Source organism: Lucilia cuprina, chromosome 5 (genome assembly GCF_022045245.1).
Source record: "Lucilia cuprina isolate Lc7/37 chromosome 5, ASM2204524v1, whole genome shotgun sequence".
NCBI lineage: Eukaryota > Metazoa > Arthropoda > Insecta > Diptera > Calliphoridae > Lucilia > Lucilia cuprina.
Window position 1 is genome coordinate 42,054,831 of NC_060953.1, and position 17,109 is coordinate 42,071,939.

The 17,109-nt window shown below is 30.6% G+C and overlaps 2 protein-coding genes across 5 annotated transcripts; both read right to left on the minus strand.

The window, feature by feature from the left end:
- Window positions 1-848: 848 nt before the first annotated feature.
- Window positions 849-5,175, minus strand: LOC111682102 (ATP-dependent RNA helicase DDX54). The gene is made up of 8 exons (XM_023444010.2): window positions 5,116-5,175; window positions 4,507-5,056; window positions 4,264-4,443; window positions 3,973-4,136; window positions 3,501-3,911; window positions 3,169-3,441; window positions 2,945-3,103; window positions 849-1,697 (listed from the first exon to the last, which is right to left on the minus strand). The coding sequence occupies exons 1-8, from the start codon at window positions 5,116-5,118 to the stop codon at window positions 954-956; spliced, it is 2,484 nt and encodes an 827-aa protein (XP_023299778.2). The 5' UTR covers window positions 5,119-5,175; the 3' UTR covers window positions 849-953.
- A 4,580-nt stretch (window positions 5,176-9,755) lies between these two features.
- On the minus strand, window positions 9,756-16,807 carry LOC111682104 (basic-leucine zipper transcription factor B). Of its 4 annotated transcripts, none has more exons than XM_046952704.1 (11): window positions 16,660-16,807; window positions 15,142-15,319; window positions 14,921-15,082; window positions 14,621-14,818; window positions 14,345-14,557; window positions 13,496-13,516; window positions 13,221-13,347; window positions 12,771-13,156; window positions 12,603-12,694; window positions 12,500-12,548; window positions 9,756-10,478 (listed from the first exon to the last, which is right to left on the minus strand). In XM_046952704.1, the coding sequence occupies exons 2-11, from the start codon at window positions 15,256-15,258 to the stop codon at window positions 9,849-9,851; spliced, it is 1,995 nt and encodes a 664-aa protein (XP_046808660.1). In that variant the 5' UTR covers window positions 15,259-15,319; window positions 16,660-16,807; the 3' UTR covers window positions 9,756-9,848. The 4 variants fall into 4 exon arrangements, with proteins under 4 accessions (XP_046808660.1, XP_046808659.1, XP_023299781.2 ...); XM_046952703.1 differs by lacking the exon at window positions 16,660-16,807 and adding an exon at window positions 15,401-15,542; XM_023444013.2 differs by lacking the exons at window positions 13,496-13,516; window positions 16,660-16,807 and adding an exon at window positions 15,401-15,542.
- Window positions 16,808-17,109: the final 302 nt, after the last annotated feature.

The following is a 17,109-nucleotide window of genomic DNA, read 5'->3' on the forward strand; positions in this document are numbered from 1 at the left end:
ACGAACGACTAAATGATCCTCAGTTGGTTAATAATACATTACTGTGGACCCTTAAAGAGTGTGATATGAATGACTGTGTCAAGCTTACGAAATGTTAAGTGACATTAGAATTCTTCATTCAGAAGTCCTATTCTAGTCCATATTTGGGAAAATCGGTATGAATTAAGTCTTTATGTGATCAAGTTCCTGAATACAAGAATTTTATAATAAATTGTGATGAATTTCGTTTATACTTAAGTGGGAGAGTAAATCTTTCTAGAAGGTAAACAGTAGGGCGATAGGACACTACCCTGTGCAAGGCCACTTAACGAACGACTAACTGACACTCAGATAGGTTAAAAGCATTACTGTGGACCCTTAAAGAGTGTGGTATGACTGACCGTGTCCAAGGCTTACGAAATATTAAGTGACATTAGAATTCTTCATTCAGAAGTACTGTTCTAGTCTTTATATGGGTAAATCGGTATGAAATAAGTTTTTTTTTGTGGACAAGTTTCTGAAGACAATAATTTTATGATAAGTTGTCATAGGTTTCATTTCTATTTGAATTGGAGAGTAAATCTTTCTACATTTTCCCTTTGTAAATGGTGTTTACGTACGAAAACAATGAAACCAAATATAAAGCTAATTCCATTTTACAGCCCATTTTCATTAATCATGATCATTTGTTAATAAATGATTAAAATCTAGACAATATTACAACATCTTAATACGTAAAACAGGCGGCAATTATTTAATATTCCATTGATGTAGTTTTATTTTTATTTTTTGTGATCTATAAAAACCTAGACAGTCGTCTGTCTATAACCACCAATTATTTACACTTTAAATTAAACGCAAAATTATTAAAATTTTTTGTTTTATATATATTTTACTTTTTTTTATTAGTTAAAAACTTTACTTAAAAGTTAGATAAACAAAACTTAAGAAAACAAACCCAAAAGAAAAAAAAACTATTTCTTTTTACCCTTAGCCTTTGCCATCATGCGTGGTCGTTGATTTTTACGCATACTACGTTTACGATTTTCCGCCTTACGTTCTGTATTCTCAGCATTACGTCTCTTAATGAATTCCAAACGCATACGTGACTTAACAATCTGTTCGGGGGTACGTAATTCTTTGCCCATACCCGTGCCGGCACGTTTCTTTTCCTCCACTTTAGCATTGTGTCTAGCATGTCGACTAACGGGATAACGTTTCTCATGAGACAAAGGTTTAAAGCTATCATCATCACTGCCAGCTTCTTTGGCCACTTGTTCTTCGATTTTCGTCTTTTCCTTCCAGGTGCTATAACGTCCTGTCTTAAATGATGCCGGAATCCAGGCTCCTGATTCTGTACGTATCTTTCCAGCTCTAGGATCTTGTACGGAAACCATTTTCTTCTTAATACGATCCCATTTTTGTAAACCAGGCTTATGACGCACTTCATTAGTTTCACGATCGATTACAGAAAATTCTGCTTTCATAGCTTGTCGTTCAAATGAATTTATAGCTAAACCATCTTCGGTATGTTTATCAGCCGATTGATAGGGTATAAAGTTTTCTGTATCTTTAACATTTGTATTTTTCTTGTGGGTTTTTTGTCTCTTAGGTTTCTCTTTATAGAGATCATCCATATTTTGTGGACGTTTAGGGGCAAAAACTTTTTTAAAAGCTGAATTGATTTCTTCCTCGTTGGCATTACTGTTTTTGGACTTCTGTTTTGTGGTTATGGTGAAAAATAATTGTATTTTGTTTAGTATGATTTTGATTTGATCTTAAACATTAAAATGATTTGTAAATGAAGTTGCGTCTTCTCGTTCTATTTTCTTTTTAAGTAATTGACATGATCGAACTTGTTTAACCGTTAAATATTATTTCCGAGAATCATGTCCAAACTTGTCCAAAGGAAGTGAAATTTTAATCTCTTTGCTGCTTTTAAAGTATTTTCCTATTACGAGTATCTACTACGCCTTCGATGTTACTCTGTAAACAATTTTTTACTACAGTTCCGAATTTTAGAAAAAGTGAAAGATTCCAATCATGTTTAACCTTATTCAAACCCTATTGCTATTTCTTTGTAAAACTAGTTTTTTTACTTCAAATGGTCTAAAGTACCAAAATTAGGTTAATTCCAACTTAGTCCACTAATTTCACTCAAAATATACCAACGAAAGAATATAAATAAAAATAAGGACCACTGATATGTCCTTGTAAACTTGTTTTTAACTTTAAATGTGACAAAAAGTATCAAAATCGGGAAAAGTACGAAAAACTTAAAATATTCTACAGATTTTTTTGATTTATACATAAAGCTCTCAACACAGCACTATAAAATGAACTTCAAACTTTTAACGAAGTAAATCTTAGTACTTTTATGAGCTTTTTCTATAAAAAGCTTCTACTACGCCATCGTTATTTGTTTGTTAAGTTTTTTTGGTACATTAAATTAGAAAACCTTTGAGATTCCCAAAAAAGTGTTATTGATATTTAGTTCAACTATCTACCTTTCTATCTATCTATCTATCTATCTATCTATCTATCTATCTATCTATCTATCTATCTATCTATCTATCTATCTATCTTTCTATCTATCTATCTATCTATCTATCTATCTATCTATCTATCTGTCTATCTATCTATCTATCTATCTATCTATCTATCTATCTATCTATCTATCTATCTATCTATCTATCTGAAGTTTCGTTTTCTTTGGAAAGATAATAGTATAGAGTAGGTTGTAAAACAATGGAGAATGGTCATTTAAAGCAATATTCTTTCATTGCGTATTATGGATGTTATTAGTACTGAGTCAAGTGTTTAGTATGCTAATGCATTTAAGCTAATTATGTCATAATTATAATTTGGTTGCCCTTCCCTTCGGAGAGGGTATTCATTTACTTCTTTATGAACTTTTTTACTCCTTCTGTCGCAAGACTTAATTAAGAAAAAATTGTCCTCTTACCTTATTTGTTTCAATTTGTTCAGCCTGCTTTTCCTCCTCCCTATCTAACTCATCTCTTTGTGTGCGATATTTTTCTATAACATCTGAATGTTGAGAACGTTTTTGTTTCATGACCATAAAAGGCACAGATTTTTGGGTGTTGTTCAATTCAAAAATAGTCTAAAATTAATAGCAAATCAAATAAATAATTAATATTCCAAAATTGTGCTATAAAACAAACTTACATTATGCGGCTTAAAGTTACGCATTTTTAACAATAAATCATGTTTTTGATTTTGCAATTCACGTTCTTCGGCCGTAATCTCTTCCACTGTTTTTGAGGTTTTAGTTTCACTAGCAGCTGCTAATTTTGGTACAGCACTGACTATAAAGTCTTCTAAAGGTTTTAGAGCGAAAAATTTTAGTTTCTTAACTCTAGCATTTGAATCTGAGGAAGCTACTGGACGTGAGGAAAGATATTTCTTATAGGCATTTTCACTGGTACGCAAAACACCGCTCTAGAAAGAGATTTTAAAAATTAAAGAAAAATTTACACAAAATGTTAAATAAAACTTACTATGTTAGTATTTTTCTTTATCTCGGTCACCGACAAATGTTCCTCTTCCAACAGATCTTGAGGCACTGTACCAATAACTGTCGGATCATTGATATTGAATTCACGATTCAAAAACAAATGTAAATCCAACATATGAGCTGTATCATCTGTAGAGAATATTGAATAGGCAGTACCAGTGCGTCCGGCACGAGCACAACGACCTACACGATGTACAAATAACTTGGGTTTACCGGGAAAATGTAAATTTACTACATAATCTAAACTGGGTATATCAATACCACGTGCAGCAACATCAGTAACGATTAATACGGATACTTTTTTGTTAACAAATTTAGCGGTATTGATTTTACGAGCCGAAGGATCAAGACTAGAGTAAACTGATGTGTTGCTTATACCAGATTCGGTAAGGATCTGTTAAGGAAGTAAAATAAATTATTAGAATATCTTAAATTGGGGTATAAGCTTAACTTACAAATGATATAAGTTCTACGTGATGTTGAGTTCCAGCAAATACTACAGTTTGCGCATCTTGAGGTATAACATACTTGAGCAAACATACCAAAGTCGTATAACGATCATCCGGACGACAATAAACAAATTTTAAACTTAAGGCATCGGGCAGTTTAGATTCAACATCTATGAAAATGTTAAAAACAAACAGAAAATTACCATTATTTGTATTATTTTACAGTTTTCTCTTAAGTACGTAATGTTACTTATGTTTTTATTCCTTAGTTGGCCTGTAAAACCTACCTAAACTTACCTAAACGTATTAAAACTGGATCACTTAGACCGGCTCTGGCAAAATCTACCATTTGTTTAGGTAAAGTAGCTGAAAACAAAACCATTTGTCTGGAGTGTGGTAAACGATGTAGAGTTTCATTCAACTGTTCGCCAAAACCCATTTCAAATAAACGATCTGCTTCATCAAATACCACATATTCTAAAGAAAACAACACAAAGTTAATACAGAAAAACATTTTTAAATTTCCTTCTAATATCTTACCTATAGCACTCAATTTCAAATCCATTTCCACACACAAATGCAAAAATCTACCCGGAGTAGCTACTATAACATCGGGACAAGTGTGTATGGCAGAAAATTGTGAATCCATAGAATCACCACCCAATACTAAAATAGTCTTCAAATCCACAAATTTACCCAATTCCTTAATAAACTTATATGTCTGCACCGCCAATTCACGCGTGGGCGATAGAATTAATGCTCTGGCACCCTTGGTAGGATCACGTCGTTTAAGACGTTCGAAGAGAGGTATCAAGAAACAGGCAGTCTTACCCGAACCAGTTTTAGCCATAGCCACAACATCACGTCCCTCCAAGATCAAGGGAATAGTTTTACGTTGTATAGGTGTAGGCACACGATAGCCACGTTTTGTTATACCCTTGACTACCTCAAAACTTAAACCCATTGATTGGAAACCACCACTTTTCTTGGCCTTAGCCGAGGGTTTTGATTTTAATAAATTACTCTCCTCACCATTGCCTCCCTTGTCCAGCGAAGGAAACCCCGGTAAATCATCAATTTTATTCTTTCCCTAAAGAAAAATAATATTATTTAGTTAATTAAAAACAAGAAAACTATAAAATTTCTTACCATTTTGTCTATTAATTTGAAAAGACTGTAAATACACGTGCAGAGCCCTGCGCCGACAAATATTAACGGCGACGGCTTACACTAAATATGTCGGCGGGGTCTTTAAATCGACTATAAGCCGGCTAAGTTTTTAAATGCATTACTTTTTAAATTTTTAACGATTTTCAATAAAAACGGAATTCTAAAATTTGAAAAGTGTAATTTTGGAGGAAAATCAATTTTAAAAATCGAGATTGTCTACCAGAATAGAAGATTTTTTCAATCGAGGATACTTTTTTATGAATTTTTGAGATTTATTTTTAATCTTATGATAACTATTTTCATTTCAACTCTTCGTTTGTATTAGGGTTTTCCATTTAAAACGAAAAATCGACTTTTCGACTGCTTTCAAATTGTCGTTATGTTTTTCAACTGGTGGAGCCCATAAAATACGATATAAACTGGTAGAGGCCATTAAAAAGAACTAAAACAAAATAATACATTTGATGTAATAAAGTTCGGTGCACCAACTTCTCATATCATATAAAGGTCGTTTGGTGGAGTTTCTTCGGACACACGTGTGATAATCTATCAATGTGAGTGATTAATAATTCCTTAAAAGTTTCTCACAATTGATTCAAATTTTTTATAATTTCGAAGTAAAACATTAAAAACAAGTAAGGGTGATATATTCGGCGATTTTGAAGAAGGTGTGTCAACTACATAACTTTCCCTCAGAACCAGTTCCGAAGGTGACAATTGCCCACCGCCCATAGCAGAATTAGAGAAAAACCTGCCGCGTAAAACAAGAGTTACTGTAGCACAACTAAGATCGGGATGAAATTTTGTACAAATAAGTTTTATATAAGTATAAATGACACTGCAGATTTTCGTAAGGATTGGCCCTTATTTGACCCTAGCCCTCATACAAACCCTCCTTCAAAGAATGTCTTAAACGTCTAAAATTGACTTGTAACCATTTGTATCGCAATGAAACTCAACAAAACTAACTGTTATTTAAAAATATATCCTTTTCCCAAATTTACCGAGGATCGGCCCATATTTGACCTATATAAAGCATCATTTAGAAATTTTGGTTTTTTTTATCAATAAATTGCTTAAATATTTTGGAATAATATTCAACATAAGTTTCTTTATAAAAAGTAAAAATTTTAAAAATATACTCATGGTGTAGGGTATTATATGGTCGGCCATGCCCGACTATACTTTCCTACTTGTTTTTCTTAAAGTAGGTATTATTAGTATACTAAAACTCACCTGCAAATACAGCAACTGTTTCTTTCCGTACACTATCCAGAGTTTACCAAAACGATCAACGATAGACTCTATGACTAAATCCAATGGTCGCAAAACAGAATTTGAATGTCAAATAATTTCTCTTCTGCAGGGCGTTTTAATACGATATACCTTAAAATCCAATAAGAATATACATAAGTATCAATTTTAGAATCCAATACTCAACTTTGCTAAGTATTAATTGTGATGTTCCAACTGGACATTCAAAATTAAATTCATTAAGATACAAACACATTTTCTTTATTCTAAAGTTATTTTACCATTCTTAATACAGATGAAAGTATATCAAGTGCTCGAAAGAAAAATCTTAAGATAAACTATGGTTTTCTTCTTTATTGATATGACGCAATAAATCTCTAAAAGGTTCATTTAAATGAAAAATATTGTGTGACAACTCTAAAGGATCTAAAGTCAACATAAAGTCTACAATGGATAGTACAGGATCCAAGCATTGCTACGAAAAAGGAAAGACCAATATTTTTCCCAAATAACATTCCTCCGGCAAATCTATTATATAAGACGACAGCCTCCTCTAGGTCAGCGAAGACATTAATTTTCTTTAAATTCTATTCAGTGCTACAAATTTGTATAAAAGGCGGCTTAATAATTGTTTCTTGTAAATATCTACATATTCTTCAGTTATATTATGGCGCAATAAATCTTTGAAAAGTTCATCTAAATGAATCATATTGTGTGACAACTCTAAAGGAACTAAAGTCTACAATGGTTAGCACCGGATACAAGCATTGCAACAAAGTAGAAAGCACCAATATTTTCCCCAAATAACATTCCACCGACACATCTATATAAGGCAACAGCCTTCCCAGGTTATATCCTCATGGTCAGAAAAGACATTAATTTTGTTTAATTTGTACAAAAATCAACTTACCAATAGTTTATTGTAAATACATATTCTTCCATCATAGTGCGAGACACAACTAGAACACAACAACACGAGCTAAATTAATATTCAATATTTTAGGAGTAGTAAAATCTGGAAGATTTCCATTAAAACATTTGGGTATTAAACGAAACGTTTACATAGTTATTAACAATTTAATTTAATTAAACTAACACTTGCCTGTTTCTTTGTACAAAGGCAGCCATTGGTGACCATTCATCACAAACGTACTTATAATACAGCTACACCAGTAGGATTCGGCATATTTTTTCCATATGATATTGTTTTTTCCAAAAATAACTCTGACTCTTAAAGAATATTAATTCTGTCTTTAGATTTTTGCACACAATTGAATTGGCGCGAAAATTTTAGCAGCAGAATTTCTTTTCGCAGTCGCAGAATTGACAACAACTGCATCTCCCATTTAAAATACACATGTTCGATACCCTTTACGGTATGACATACCAGCAATGTAAAAAGGTGCTGGTTGGTTGACGTGTTCGATACCCTTTACGGTATGACATACCAGCAATGTAAAAAGGTGCTGGTTGGTTGACGTCAACCAAGCTGGTTTGATGTCAACGAATCGCTGCTTAAAAAAGCAGCGACTCGAATTAGGCGCGTAAAAAACACGAAAATATCTGAGGCGAAGCAAATAAAACGAACTTTGAGCATAGTTTTTCGCCGGCCATATTTCAATGAGCGGCTTATTATTAGATAAAAGAAAATTTGCTTAAATGAAAACAAATTAATTTTATATTGTAAAATTCCATAAATTTAGCGTAAGTGTTCTGTAAATTGTATAAAATATGGCAAAATTTTCAAGCCGTATAAAGCTGAAAAATTTTCGGCGGCGGCGACTTTGACATTTTGTTCGGCGGCTAGGCTTAGTCGGCGTTAAGCCGAATTAGCGCTGGTCTCTTTGTGCACGTGTTGTTGTTAGTTCTGATATTTACAACGACATATGTTAGGTTACCACATTTTTATTTTTACACCAATAAAACAATTTCTTAAAAAAAACGCTAAAATAAGTTTAATAAATCATTAAAAAATTTTAAAAACATATTTAGAAGATCTTAATTTTAGTTAGTTTTAAACTGTAAATAATAAACAAAAAGTTGTTGCCATTATTAACAAATATTTTGTATAAACTCTAGCATCTGGCAGCTTGTTTTCTGTGTGTAATTTTTGTTGTTGCCGAGAATGGAGGAAAAAAGAAAACCCGTAATTACATGTTTTTGTTTAGAAAATAAAAATAAAATGTAAAAGCGAAAAAACAAAGGGAAGGTATCCTACCGAGAGAATGAATCAGCTTTAATAATATAAAATAATCGGAAAAAATTTTTGATACATATAACTTTTTAATTAAAGTTAAAAATTAATAAAAAAAACTAATAATTTGACGTTATAAATTTATTACTAGTTGATTTTATTGATTAAACAGTTAGAGGCGGTAATGTTGTTCTGAAAATTAAAATATCGGAACGTAATATTTTTGACACCATGACACAACAACTGGGGTCATATTCTGACATTCCAAATCTTTCGAAACCTTAATAGAATAAAAAAATGATTACACATTTCATTCGCTTTCGAATGCCAGATTTTGACACCTGTTTATATTGTTTGCTTAAGTTTTTTACTAACTGTTTTTTTCCTGAGAAAGTGATTCTGATTCAGATTTTGACCCCTGTTTATATTGTTTGCTTAAGTTTTTTACTGTTTTTTTTTCCTCAGAAAGTGATTCGGGTATGCGGATTCGATCCTCATATAGTGGGGAAGAGTATAAACATCACTCTACAATTTATTTTTCTTTTTAACTTCAGTTAAATGTTTATTAATATAATTATTCTTACATTTTATACTTATATAAAAAATCACTTACATTAAATATAAGAATCATTATTACAAATTTATATAGTTAGTAACAGATTTTTTTAGTTTTTTTTTTTAATTTAATGTTTTATCGACGTTTCTTTTAAATGTAAATTTTAACAAATGCCAGACAAAATATTGCATTTCGTTTAATAGAAAAATAATGTTTATTAATATTTAATAATATTAAATATGTTTTGTATAAAGATATTTATGAAACTTCAATTAAAACATGGTACAATAAACAATTTTGTTAATAATAAAATTTAAAAGAAAATAAACTTTAATTTGCTTTGTATAACAATTTATACACTTTTTAATGGATGAAACTTTAAAAAGAAGTTAATGAGAAAATAAAGTAATATGTAATAATCATAAAGAAAATATAATAATGATTTTGCATAAAAAAAGTCATCTTTTACTTAACATATATACAGTGTTAAAAGGAAAGAAATAAAAACTCTGAATTCATAAAGTTCTTTTAAAACAACAAAATTAATTAAAATTTAAAAATAAAACTTAAATAAAATTCATAAATGTTTTAAGAAATAATGTTGTTTGTTAATAATAATTTTTTTTTCATAAAAAAGGCAGCGCTCTAAACTAAGCAGGCTTTTAAAGACTCTTTCTATATTTCGTTGTTGTTGTTGTTATTTTAAAACTAGGAATCGTCATCCGTGCGTTCCACCAAAAGTAATTCTTCCAATCTTTCTAAACGTTGTCGCAATTCTTCTTTTTCCTTTTGCACCATATCAAATTTACGACGTAATTCTTCATTATTTTTACGCAAATCCAATAATTGTCGACATATTTCCGGAGTAGTTAATAAAGGTATTACGGACGAGGATGCGTTAGTCTGTGCTTGGGTGCCTACAGATTTTGTATTGTTTGCAGTATTTACTGTGTTATTACTAGCTCCCCCAATACTAGTGTTTGCCTTAATATTGTGTGTCGTGGTGGTGCTGGGCATTTGTTGACGCACTTGCACCGTACCCATATGTTCAACACGTTTAGCTGGTACAATACGTACCGGTTGTTTGGCAACAGTTGGTTGTTGTTTTATTAGAGTTTGTTGCTGTTGCTGCTGCGGTTGTTGTTGTGGTATTGATTGTGTTTGCGGGGTTAGTTGTTGCTGCTGCTGAACAACATGTTGTATTTGAAATCTTGTGTCTGAGATATCAGTATCATTATCTTTTGTTTCGATTTGTATAATGTGTGCAAGGTTTTCATCTTCGTCGAGTTCATCGCTAGTTGTGGTTGTGATTTTGTCTGTTTTAGTATCGATTTTTATCTGAAAAAGAAAAAGGTTTTTAGTGAGAAAACGGATTTATAGTGAAAAATTAAATTTTAAGTAAAAAATCGACTTTTTAGAAATAATTTAACAAATTTCTAATGAAAATTCTACTTTTTAATGAAAAACTGGACCTTTGCCTATAAACTAGACTAAAGACTTTAGACTAGACTCCAAACTAGACTATAGACTCGTCTATAGACTAAACTATAGGTTAGACTTTAGACTAGACTCTAGACTAGACTATAAACTAAAATATAAACTAGACTATAGACTAGACCATAGACTAAACTATAAACTTGATTATATACTTGACTATAGACTAGACTATAGACTAAATTATAGATTAGATTATAGACTAGACTATAGACTAGACTATAGAATGGACTATAGACTAGACTATAGAATAGACTATAGACTATACTGCAGACTAGACTATAGACTAGACTACAGACTAGACTATAGACTAGACTATAGACTAGACTATAGACTAGACTATAGACTATACTATAGACTAGACTATAGACTAGACTATAGACTAGACTATAGACTAGACTATAGACTAGACTATAGACTAGACATAGACTAGACATAGACTAGACATAGACTAGACTATAGACTAGACTATAGACTAGACATAGACTAGACTATAGACTAGACTATAGACTAGACTAGACTATAGACTAGACTATAGACTAGACTATAGACTAGACTATAGACCAGACTATAGACTAGACTATAGACTAGACTATAGACTAGACTAGACTATAGACTAGACTATAAACTAGACTATAGACTAGACTATAGACTATACTATAGACTATACTATAGACTAGACTAGACTATAGACTAGATTATAGACTAGACTATAGACTAGACTATAGACTAGACTATAGACTAGACTAAAGACAAGACTAAAGACAAGACTATAGACAAGACTATAGACTAGACTATAGATTAGACTATAGACAAGACTATAGACTAGACTATAGACTAGCCTATAGACTAGACTATAGACTAGACTATAGACTAGACTATAGACTAGACTATAGACTAGACTATAGACTAGACTATAGACTAGACTATAGACTATACTATAGACTAGACTATAGACTAGACTATAGACTAGACTATAGACTAGACTATAGACTAGACTATAGACTAGACATAGACTAGACATAGACTAGACATAGACTAGACTATAGACTAGACTATAGACTAGACATAGACTAGACTATAGACTAGACTATAGACTAGACTAGACTATAGACTAGACTATAGACTAGACTATAGACTAGACTATAGACCAGACTATAGACTAGACTATAGACTAGACTATAGACTAGACTATAGACTAGACTATAGACTAGACTATAGACTAGACTATAGACTAGACTATAGATTAGACTATAGACTAGACATAGACTAGACTATAGACTAGACATAGACTAGACTATAGACTAGACATAGACTAGACTATAGACTAGACTATAGACTAGACTATAGACTAGACTATAGACTAGACTAAAGACAAGACTAAAGACAAGACTATAGACTAGACTATAGACTAGACTATAGACTAGACTATAGACTAGACTATAGATTAGACTATAGACTAGACTGTAGACTAGACTATAGACTAGACTATAAACTAGACTATAGACTAGACTAGACTATAGACTAGACTATAGACTAGACTATAGACTAGACTATAGACTAGACTATAGACTAGACTATAGATTAGACTATAGACTAGACTAGACTATACACTAGACTATAGACTAGTCTATAGACTAGACTAAAGACTAGACTATAGACTAGACTAGACATAGATTAGACTATAGACTAGGTCTAGACATAGATTAGACTATAGACTAGACTATAGACTAGACCATAGATTATGCCATAGACTAGACTATAGACTAGACTGTAGACTAGACGATATTTTCTGCTATTAAAAAGTACTTAAGTTCTAAAGTTTCCATATCTGCCATATTTTCCACAAATACTATGTCACTTACCTGAGCTATTTTCGATTGACCTTGTTGTCTCACATTGACCAAACGTTGGCTATAAATATATGAAATTAGATTTATAGAAAATTTCAAAGAAAATACAACTTACCTCGATAAAGTTTGTGGCAATTTTTGCATAGCTTTAATATTTGTACTGCCATAAAGCTTTTTAAAATCATTTAACGAAATAATACGTATATTCTAAACAAAAGAAACAAAATTGTATATTTTAAATAAAAAATATAATAATTTAATGTATAAGAAATAAAACATTTACCTTATTCTTTGCTATATTAGAATTATCCTTAGCTTTTGATATGATATTCGGTTTCAATTTACTCAACGGATTTGAGTTGTTTGAAGCTGCTGTATTGCCATAAGTGGAACTATCATTACGTACTCTAACAGGCACTACAGTTTTCGAGCTATTTTGATTATTGTTATTATTTGCATTGTTGTTGTTGTTATTATTATTACTGTTCGTGTTATTGTGAATTTTCTTAGTTTCACTTAATAGTAACTTTCCACCTTCGGATAAAATCAATTGGCGACCATTTTGTAAAGCAGTATTTAACATATCTTTTGATGTATCATCTTCTGGGATCATAGAAATGCCATGAGATTTTAATAAATTAATAGTGGAATCACCTAAAATGACGGTGTCTATAACAAAAAAAAAAGTAGTTTAAAAATATGTATATGAATATTTTGTATAGAAAATGATTACCTTTAATGTTTTCTAAATCTTTTATTTTAGCTGCCGCATATTCACTTTCACTGATAAACTCTTCGGGTTCATCTATAACATCGGTAGTTAAACCCATTATAGAATTAACAGCATCAGATGTTTCTTTCTGTAAACGTTTTTATTTAATTAATAAAACATAAAGATTTTTTTTTGTTTTTGTAAAAAATAAAGAATTTGGAATTTTGTTCGAAAAATCGCATAATTTTTGGCCAAATTTGTGAATTATTTTAAATTTATTGAAAATAAATACATACACAACTTTTGAATTTTTTCTTCTGTTGATTGTTAATGATTTTTTTCGAGTCCAATATTGTTGAAGGATATTTGTTTTAAGCAAATATTTTGTTTATGTTTAAATAAATGTTTAAAAACAAAATAAAATGTATTTAATTAAGAAATTAAAGTGGAATATTAAATGAAAAATACTTATTCCATTACTATAATAGATTTGCAGGTTATAATCAGGAGACCCTTTGAAAGTATTAGGGATTTACAATAAAATCTGCAAATCTAACAAGTATTGGAATCAAAATAAAGGCAAAACTACAAGGTATTTTATAAATTCATCAAACTACAGGTACTTTAAGAATTCATGCAAATTTTAAAATAATTTTCAAAATTTTTAATTTCGAAATTAGAAAATTTTACAAATTTACATAAAAAACTAAAAATTTTGATATATTTTTTAAAGTTTTAAACATATTTTCTGAGTTTATATTGACAATTCTTTAAAAACTCATGAACATTTTTGATTTATTCTCAATTTTTTTTAATTCGAAATTTGAAAATTAAAGAAATTGGGCTCAAATTAAACTAAAATTATATTTTTTTGAATCCTTTTGTTTAAGAGATTATTTTAGTAGTTTTCAAAATTTTTCGAACATAAATTAGAATTTTCGATTATGAGTTCGAAATTTCGAACTTGATTTAAGAAACCTATCTTTAGTTACTATATTGCAAACAAAAATATATAAATTCATGGAAATTATTACATTATTTTCTAACTTTTACTCAAAATATATGAAATTGCAAAAAAAATTTTGAAAATTGTTTTCAATTTAACTACATGGTAATTTTCAAATTCTATTTCTCATTTTGTTTACCTCATGCTCTTCATTATATTTTCGACTTGCTTGCGATTGACGAGCCGTTTCCAATTCTTCCAACAGATCAGCCTGTTCTGTTAAAACGGCCAAAGCCAAAGGGGTACGACCAAACTTCGTGACTAATGTAACATCCGCATTATGCTTTAACAGCAGACGTACTATAGACTTGTGGCGTTTCTCAACTGCCCAATGTAAAGGAGTCATGCGTAGCTAAAATATTTAATAAAACCATAAGAAAAAACAGGTTCCCAACACTTAAATCACTCAACTTACCATATCCCTGGGATTAACAGCACAATTTTTCGACAACAACAACTCGACTATCTTCTCATTGCCATAATAGCAGGCCAAATGCAAAGGGGTACGATCAACTTTAGTTTTGGAATCTTTATTAATGCCGCCATTAAGTAAAACCTGGCAAATTTCTAGTTGATTGTTCATGGCAGCAAAATGTAAGGCCGACATACCCAACTGTAAAAAGCAAAGAGCCGCAACAACAAACAAGTAAAGAAAAAACACAATAAGAAACCTGTTGCTTTCTCTTAGCAAAAAAAAGCAAACAAAAAAACTCACCCAATCCGAAGTGAAAGGTGCTCCACGGGACAAGGAATTTTTCACTCCTTTCAAATCAGAATCTCTGGCATATTGCAATAATTGTTTACCCAAGTCCACAACTGTTGTGGGTACACTCAAAGTACTCAGTGACTTGTTGTTTATTATCTCACCCTCCGTCCGCTGCAACAGTTAAACATACAAATTATACAAATTACGCTTAAACATAAAGGAATACTTACAATTTTGTAATTCATTAGATTAGCCAATTGAGCTATAGTAGTTGTACCATCCTTGGTGGGAAATACTTTGCCGTCTGCCCTTAAGGTGGCCACAATTTTGTTACCGCCGCCTACCATTTTGAGGCTTATTTTCTCGAACACCTTTGTACACTTTAGGTTCTGTGGTAGTCCACTAGCACTTATGGCGTAGAGAAAAAGTAAATTTATATGTAAAATTATTGTAAAAAAATAAAATTAAAGGAAAAGGAAATAAACGCACTATTTTCCCAAGCTTTTTCTGGTTCCTCTTTAAATTTGTTTTACAATTATTTTCTTCTTTAAATTTTCTTTGTTTTTATTTTGTGCAGGCATTCGTAAATGCCATCAACTGTTAGAGTTGCCAAGTCTGGCTTGTGGTAAAATAAGGGTTTAAAAAGAAGTAATAGATAAATTCCTATAAGAATGGCAATACTGTTATGAATTGCTAGACAAACGTCTGGTAGCCTCAAAGGATTTCTTTAAATTAATCTGGTAACTTTATCCGGTGCCAGTCTTTGCTAATTTTTTGTTAAAAACCAGTTTTCATTTCAGATTACACTAGTCAACAGGTAGTCTTTTGATTTCTTGACATTTTAACTAAGTGTGAACTAGAACTCAATTAAAACTGAAGTAGAACTTAACTAAAACTGGAACTTAACTAGAACTAATTTTAATTAACAAAACTAAAAAAAGTTTATTATTAGACATAATTCAGTTAAAAATATGTAAAAAAGTTTTTATTTTATGCTTTACTTTCAAAAACCTTTTTATATAAAATTTCTTCTTTATTTCCAATTTCCATAAGCTAAAACCTAATTATCGTAATATCGATAACTTTTTGTCATTACTATCCTGCATCAATGCAACTCTGCTACACGCAACTATTGCTAAAGTAAAATGTATTATATTTTTTTAAATATTTATAATTTATAACAAAGGAAATATTCGGGGTTGTCATTAATCCAATAATTGTCGGAAATGGCTTTTTCATGAAATCTTATGTTCTTGGCTTTGTGCTTGATAATGAATTGTCTTAAGAGAGAACACAAAACTAATTTTACTAGAATTTATTTAATTCAGTTAAAAATTAAAATTTTTTATTTTAAGTTTATATTACAAACACATTTTGTATATAAAATTTCTATATATTCTCTATATCTCCAATTTCCATAAGCTAAACTTAATTATCGTAATATCGATAACTTCTTGTCATCACTAGCCTGCAGCAATGCAACTCTGACTCTCTTCAATCATCAAAACAAAAACATGAATGGAATTTCCTACAGGAATTTCTACATGAATTTCTATGAATAACTAATAAAAAGAAGCTTTACGAACTAAAAAATCAACACACAACTATGAAAAAGCCATTAACTATTCACATTTAGCCCAAAGTCCTGCGCATGTTACCACATAAATTTCTTTACACCACCACTTCCACATCCGTCGAATAGAAAACGGAAGTCAGTAATTTTGTTAATTCTAAAGAAAATAGCTTACCTGTGATAAAAATTTGATAATTTACATAAACTATAATAATTTCTTCAATTTCTGATACTAAATTTATAAAGTTTTCTTATGTATTATTAAAGTTTTTTCACAAAAATAAAATTAATGTTTACGTGCACACACACTCAGTTTCGAGGGAAATGACAGACTAGCAAATTAGTATATGTTCGTGTTTTGTTTTTGTTTAGCTTTTCGTCCGAGGTTGGGAGTTGTTAATTAAATGGTAGAATAAAGAAAAATGGGATTACTTATTATATAATTTTTGCTAAGACCTATAGGTGAAAAGTTATAATCATTTGAGTAAAACCCTGTATGACAAAAATATCCAACTTTGTCCTCCTCTGAAAATTGTTGCAAATTTTATCCAAATCAGAAGATATCGATTTTAAAAGTTGGTTCACTTATCTGTTTTCAAAAATTTCTAATAATCTTTATAAAATA

Bases quoted from the DNA above. Each gene is read 5' to 3' on its own strand.
- LOC111682102 (XM_023444010.2), bottom strand. The intron at 4,444-4,506 runs GTAAGATATTAG...TGTTTTCTTTAG, and splicing joins TTTGAAATTGAGTGCTATAG to AATATGTGGTATTTGATGAA. The intron at 4,137-4,263 runs GTAAGTTTAGGT...ACATTTTCATAG, and splicing joins TCCAGTTTTAATACGTTTAG to ATGTTGAATCTAAACTGCCC.
- LOC111682104 (XM_046952704.1), bottom strand. From the start codon at position 15,258: ATGGTAGGCGGCGGTAACAAAATTGTGGCCACCTTAAGGGCAGACGGC. The intron at 15,083-15,141 runs GTAAGTATTCCT...TAACTGTTGCAG, and splicing joins ATCTAATGAATTACAAAATT to CGGACGGAGGGTGAGATAAT. The intron at 12,695-12,770 runs GTAAATGTTTTA...TCTTTTGTTTAG, and splicing joins CTAATATAGCAAAGAATAAG to AATATACGTATTATTTCGTT.